This window comes from Fukomys damarensis, unplaced genomic scaffold (genome assembly GCF_012274545.1).
Source record: "Fukomys damarensis isolate Sample0158 unplaced genomic scaffold, DMR_v1.0_HiC HiC_scaffold_39, whole genome shotgun sequence".
In the NCBI taxonomy this organism is placed as follows: domain Eukaryota; kingdom Metazoa; phylum Chordata; class Mammalia; order Rodentia; family Bathyergidae; genus Fukomys; species Fukomys damarensis.
In genome coordinates, this window is record NW_022900951.1 from 97,041,223 (window position 1) to 97,048,162 (window position 6,940).

Here is a 6,940-nt window from a genome sequence, read left to right on the forward strand (position 1 = left end):
TACTCTGCCATTTTTGTTCCTCATTCCTGATAATGTTGAAATTAGGAATTGAGATTCTTCCAACTTTGTTTTTTTTTTAAATTTGTTTGGACTACTCAGAATAATTCCATTGAATTTTGGGAAGAATTTTACTACTTTTTCAAAAATTGCCACCAGAATTTTCTTTTTCTTTTTTTTTCTCATTGAGTTTATTGGTACATTTTAGGTATACGGTACAGTTATCCTCATTATTGGTATCTTGTACCTTTACATGACAGATCTTGGTTCTCATTTTTTCCCCTTGTCCCTGCCCTCCCTTCACCCCCTCCCACCGGAATTTTCATAGGGATTGTACTGTGTCTCTATGTTGCTTTGGATGGTTAACAGTCTTCCACACATGAACACAGGATGTCTTTCCATTTATTTTCTTTCAGCACCCCCCCACATTGTTTTGTTTGTTTGTTTGTTTGCTTGTTTTGGTTTTTTGAGACAGGGTCTCACTATATAGTTGAGATTGACCTGGTCTCGAACTCACAGCAATCCTTCTGCCTCAGCCTCCCCGAGTGCTGGGATTACAGGTGTGCGCCACCATGCCTGGCTTTCAGCCCCTTTTTTGGATTTTTGGTATACAAGCCTTTCACCTCTTTGGGTAGGTTTATTTCTAATAATTTTATTTTTATGCTATTCTAAATGGAATTATTTTTTTAATTTCCTTTTCAGATAATTCATTATTATTGCATAGAAATTCAATGATTTCTATATACTTATCTCATCACTGCTTTTTGTTTTTGAAGTGCTAAAGAGTAAACTGAGGGCCTTGTGCATGCTAGGCAAATGCCTTACCACTGAGCTATATCCCCAGCTATATTCTGAAATTTTGATCACTTTGTTTATTAGTTCTAACAGGATTTTTATGGAAATTTTAATGTTTTCTATGAGTCAGAGCATGTCATCTGGAAACAGATAATTTTACTTCTTTACAATATGTGTGCTTTTTTTTTCCTTTTATAATTGATCGGGCTAAGACTACCAACACTAAGTTGAGTAGAGGTGGTGAGAGCTTCACACTTACAGGTTCATGCCTCATCTTCTCTTAGGCTCCTGGCAGGGACCGCAACCCTGTCACACCACATTTTTTTTGCCTAGCCTTCCAGGCCTCCTTCTGTAATCTAGGTGGAAGCCTCTGTGACCCCATAACTCTTGTATTCTGCAAGTCTGAAAAATCAGTACTATGTGGATGATCTGCCACCCACTTGAGCAGTAGCTGGGCCCCTTTGGACTATGGCTGCAACAGTTTCTGAGTGTCTTGATGCCTGAACTCAGGACTCTACTTTCTTGGGGAGCCCTGAATGAGCAGGTGTCCCAAAGAGTCTATTCTCAAATGAAATATTTAGGGTTTTGTGCCCTTGAGCCTGCAATAGAAACAGTCTTGCTGATTTCTGAGGTACATTCAAGGTATCTTTCTTCTTATCACTGTACAAAGAGCTTGACTTCTTTTTAATGTTAATCTTTTCAGTAATTATGGCCTTTAGGGTCTGGGGATTTGGCTCAGTGGTTCTTCTGCCTGCTTTGCAAGCTCAAGGACCCAGGTTTGATCCTGGGTACAAAAAAAAAGAAAGAAAGAAAAAGAAATTATGGCCTCCTTTGCCCCAGTTTTGCAGGTACTTCCTTAGTGGTGAAACTGCAAAGCTTTTAAAATCATTCAGCTCTGCCATTTTCTCCTGATTCTAACTGTAGATCTGGCTAAAGGCAGATAGCTGTTCCCATATCACAGCCTGAACATCAGAGTGCCTTTTTATTTCCTCTGCTAGATTAATTAGTCCACTTCCCTTAATCTCAGTCTCTTGCAGTCTCAGGATGTGGGTAGAATGTAGACAAATTTTCTCCCAGAGGGTAACATGCATGACTTCTAGTCCAAATGCCATTGGAGTTCTCATTCCCAATTGAAACCTCCTGAACATGACCTTTACTGTCCACATTCCTATTCTGGTCTTTTGAATTCTATCAAAAATCTCTCATCCATCTTTGCTTACAGCATTCTAAGGCTTCTCTAGTTGCTATCTCCAAAGCTTTCAAACTCTTTCACGAACCAGTTCCAAGGTCTTCTGAACTATATGTTCAAGTACACTCAAAACAATAACCCCACACCTGGTGCCAATGTCCTCTATCATTAACTTTCCTGTCACATGGACAAAATAACTGACATTTGCAACTTCGAGGAGAAGTTTATTTTGGCTTACAGTTTCAGTGGGTTCTGTCTGTGGCCAGCAGGCTTCAAGGCAAAAACAGCATGGTGAAAGGGCCTTTTGGAAGACTACTATTCACACCATGATGTCCAAGAAGCAGAGGAAGAAGTGAGGAGTCAGGGACAAGAACACATCCTTTCAGGTCATGCTCATGATTCAGTCACCTCCCATTAGCTCTCTGATCATGAGACTTTTAGGGGTCATTTAGATATAAGCCATGACAGACCCCAACCAATGTAATGGTAGGTATGGTGAGGTGGTGGAACCTCTAACAGGTAAAGTCAATAGGAGATGATAAGGTCATGGGGTCATTACCCTGAGAAAGAATCAATGACCTTTTTGTGGAAGTGAGTTAGGTCTTATGGAACTTGATAATTTATTTCAAGTAGGCTGTTAGAAAGTAAGGCCACGTCACAATTGCCTTCTTTTGCACACACTTCCTTGCTGCTCTCACACATGCAACCAACATATGATGCATCCATCATGACATGATGTAGCATGAGGTCCTCATTAAATGTGACAACTTGAACTTGGACTTTCCAGCCTCCAAATCATGAGCCAAAATAAACATCTTTCCTTATAAAGTATCCAGTCTCAGCTTCTTTATTTTAGCAACACAAAATGGACAGCGATACCCCTCCAGAAGACCCCCTTGCTACCTGGGTCACCCTCTGGGATCAACTAAGTGGAAGAGTTTGTGTATTTTGCAGATGCTATTGTCATCATTACATATGACTGTAATTCATTGGAGAGCTATTGCTTTTCATCCCTTAAAAAGTACACTTCCTGGGCCAGGGATTTAGCTTAGTGGTGCTGCCGCCTGCCTCAAAAGGGCAAGGACCTGAGTATGATAGCATATACCTCTAATCCCATCAGTCTGGGAGTCTGAGGGAGGAAGATCACAAGCCCAAGCCAAGCTCAGGCACCTTAATGAGATCCTGTTTCAAATTGAAACACAAATAAAATTAAAAGGACTGGGAATGTATCTCACTGTGAATTGGTTCAATCTCAAGTGTCATAAAAAAGAAGACATCGCTGATAAAGAGTGGGGGCCCAAGTGGGTGCAATGGTGTATTCTGTAATACCAGTATTCTAGAGGCTAAGACAGGAGGATTACCACAAGTTCAAGGCCAGCCTAGGCTCCATAGCAAGTTCAAGGTCAGTCTAAACTAAATAGTGAGACTGTCTCAAGAAGCAAAGCAAAACAAAACAAAAGAATGAGGCTCAAGAGTTAACATTTGCAGCATTTTACATTATGCACTGGTTACTTTAGCATTTGTTCTATTCTCTAGAGGTATAAAAATTTTAAATATACCTCAGAAGTATGAAACATTCACCACTGCAGTTCTGGATCTCAGATCAAATATGATTTTCTCAGATGCTTTTCCTAAATGCCTTATGGACAGACATAATCTCAGACCCCTGCAGACTCTCAACCGGCCACATCAATTTACATATTAACTTAATAGCACACATCATGATTTATAAATACCTTGTTTATTTTTTCATTTCTTAGTACACCAATGGGATATATAAATGGCATGATTATGGTCAATAACTTCTCAATATTTTTCACCATTTTTTGTCAAGTGAACTATGTGTTTGATAACTATCTGCCAAAAGAAGACAAAAACACTGATTTGATGACCAAGAGAGCAGAATAAATTGGAAACACAGAGTTGTGATAGGGGTAATATTTAAAATTATAGGCATGAATAAACCCATCCAAGGTGAGCATACAGAATGAAAAGAGGAGTCCGAAGACAAAACAGGAAACACCAACTTTGGGGTCTTGAGCCAAAAAACAAGTAGCTCAAAGAAACTGGGAAAAATAAACCAGAGGAAAAGAGGGACATCAATAGAATTTGATGTTGCAGAAACCAAACAAGAGTTTCAGGGAAAGAATGTTCAACAGAACTAAACCTTACCGCTGGGCGTGGTGGTGCACACCTGTAATCCCAGCACATGGGAGGCTGAGGCAGGAGAATCACTTGAGAGTTCAAGGCCAGCCTGGGGCAGGTCAGTCTCAACTATGTAATGAGAACCTGTCTCAAAAAACCAAAAAAAACAAAACAAAACAAAACAAAAAAAAAACCCTACACCTTACTGAAGGATCACATGAACGTTAACTTTCATAGTATCCACTAGCGTTTGTACTGAAGTAGAGACTGCTGCTGACCTTTAGGACTGAACTATAGTTTTGAAGTTGAAATTCAAAGTGTAAAAGGTTGAATGGCAAAAGGTGCACAATGCAGACTATTCTGAGAAGAGAGCAGGGTGGTATTGAGAAGGACAAGACACAGGGTAGAAGAAGAAATAAATTTACACATGAAAGGAAGTTTAACAGGTTTGCTGTATGAGAGCAAAGCATCCAGTAGCACAAAAGATAGGAGATGCAGATGAAGGAATAGGATGTGTTCAAATTCCAGGGGCAGCATGCACCTATAATACCCACACTAAGGAGACTGAAGCAAGAGGATCTAAATTGGAAGCCAGACTGATCTACAGCACAAGCCCTTGTCTCAAAAACAAAAACAAAGAACAAAACATCATCCCTGAGGAAATGGAATAGCAGATACATCCAGAGCATGGAAATAGAATTTAGCAAGGAAAGCTGAGGGACTGCATAGCTTAACTGCTAGACTTTCTTTATGAGCAGGTCTCTAAGGTCATTTGCTTAAGGTGAGACGGGAACAGTGTAGACAGCGTGAAACTATATAGAAGGTTAGACACTGCTACTGAGAATTAGGGGTGAGCGGGTAGCACCAAAAAAGTCCCTCCTTCATGTGTCCGCCTATCCCACTTTCAGATTAGAAACTCATGTCGTGTGGACTGGGAGTTGTCCTTCAGAAGCTCTTGGACACGAGTCCTCTCTGGACTTGCTACAATCCCCAGGACAGTCCCCCAGCTGGCTTACCCTGTACAGCAGCCTCCCAATTTGCAGGAATAGTGAGGTCAGCTTCGTGGGGTATGGTGGTCCCATCAAGTCTTGCGGCAAAACAAAGAGCCAGTGTTGATGACGTATTAATGCATTGCCAAGTAGGAGTTGGTGTGAGGAAACGGGCTTCAAGGCCTCAGTTTTCATTCTAAGAGGGAGTAAAGAGGTCAAGAGAGGGGCCAGGACTGGGAAAGGACTGAAACAGGACCGGGCAAGGCGAGGGGTGGGCCAGTTGGTAGTCCATAGCTTGTAAGAGTAACGGCAGTGTGTCCACTAAGCCACAGCGGCCATGGCTGTAAACGTCAGAGACTACAAGAATGGTTTCTGCCACAGTGACGTGGTCAAGTTCATTAATGAAGAAGTGTTTAGTAATGGCGGTGGCCCAGCGTTCTACCTGACCTTTCACTCGCAGCCCTGGAATGAGATAGAAAATTGCCTGAAATTTATCGTGGCCGACCCACAGGTGTCGCATACCATCAAGAGGGGCCTGTGCCTGGAGCGCACTAGCCCTGGGTGTGAGAGAGGCTGCCAGGCAGCGGGAGCAGGGGGCACACTATGCCCGGCGGCTGCACAAAGAGGTGGGGCGACAACAGGCGGTTCGCCGCAATCTGACCACCAAGGTGCAGCAGCTTTACGGGGAGCACAATGAAATAGCCTTGGAGTTGCAGAGAGCGAAGGAAGAGCTGAAGTATGCCCTTGAGGAGCGCAATGTACTGCGCAGTAGGTTGCTTCAGTTTGAGCAGTCCCACCTTAAGTGGCAAGCTGAACCGCAGGGAGCCGAGGCAAGCCCCTGGCATGCGGAGGTGTGCAGAGGAGATGCTTCTGAAGGTGACTGGTTGGGCAGGACGCAGTCCCAAATGGAAGAGACCCAGATGGCATCCCCGACAGGTATGACAAGCCCCTGTAGTCCCTGAGCCTAAGTTGGTCAAGCCCCTCGGTTAAAGCTATTCTCCACACCATTTGCAATGGCATTCCCATATTCAGCACCCCCACCACCACCTGGATTAATCTCAGAAGGGCCAGCAAAAGTTTCTTTCCCACCCAGATGCCTGATGAAAGCATCTATTCGCCTGGCCTGCAGGTACACTTTGGTAGGGCCCCAGGGAGAGATAGCTCAGAGGTAGGACAAAAGAGTCAAGATCATGGAGAAAGCCCTGTGAGGGCTTGGGATGCCCCTCCACAATTGATATCAGGAACCAAAGACATAAGAAAAGTCCTGTGAGGCTCCATGTTAGAAACCTCTCAGAGCATAGCAAGGACCAAGGAAATGATAGAGCCAGATGGCCAGGCTACCAAAGAATAAAGAAAGCCTTTGAATTCTAGCAAGAGGAGAAATTTTCCTAGACCTCAGGAAAAGGGATTGAGACTACCCAAGGTACTATCAATTATGATTCATTTTTCCTATACTTGACATGCTATAAATGCAAGAAAATCTAGATACTGGATGTGACCCAAAACAAGTTCCTCACAGGATTCAGGAAGGTAGAAAAAGAATGGAGATATATTCCAAAGGAAAAAAATAAATAAATTTTTGGAGGCCCCTTTCTCATCAAAAACTTTTTTATTCATATCACAGAAATTTGAATACTGTTCAAACAAAAATTTTCATTATCCACTATCAAGCAGTAACCTTTTTTCTTTTTCTTTCTTTTCTTGCAGTGGTGGGGATTGAATCCGGGTTTCCTATGCGCCAAGGCAAGTACTGTACCACTGAGCTACAGCCCCAGACCACAATAATCATTTTTAACATACTTTTCTCCTGTTTTTTTTTTTTTTT

At 42.5% G+C, this 6,940-nt stretch overlaps 1 protein-coding gene across 1 annotated transcript; it reads left to right on the forward strand.

Annotated features, from left to right (window-relative positions):
• Positions 1-5,452: 5,452 nt before the first annotated feature.
• Positions 5,453-5,995, forward strand: LOC104865831 (testis-expressed protein 13D-like). Its single transcript, XM_033760506.1, is given in 3 exon segments — positions 5,453-5,647; positions 5,649-5,920; positions 5,992-5,995. Coding segments are annotated over 3 exon segments (471 nt in total).
• The last annotated feature ends 945 nt before the right edge of the window (positions 5,996-6,940 follow it).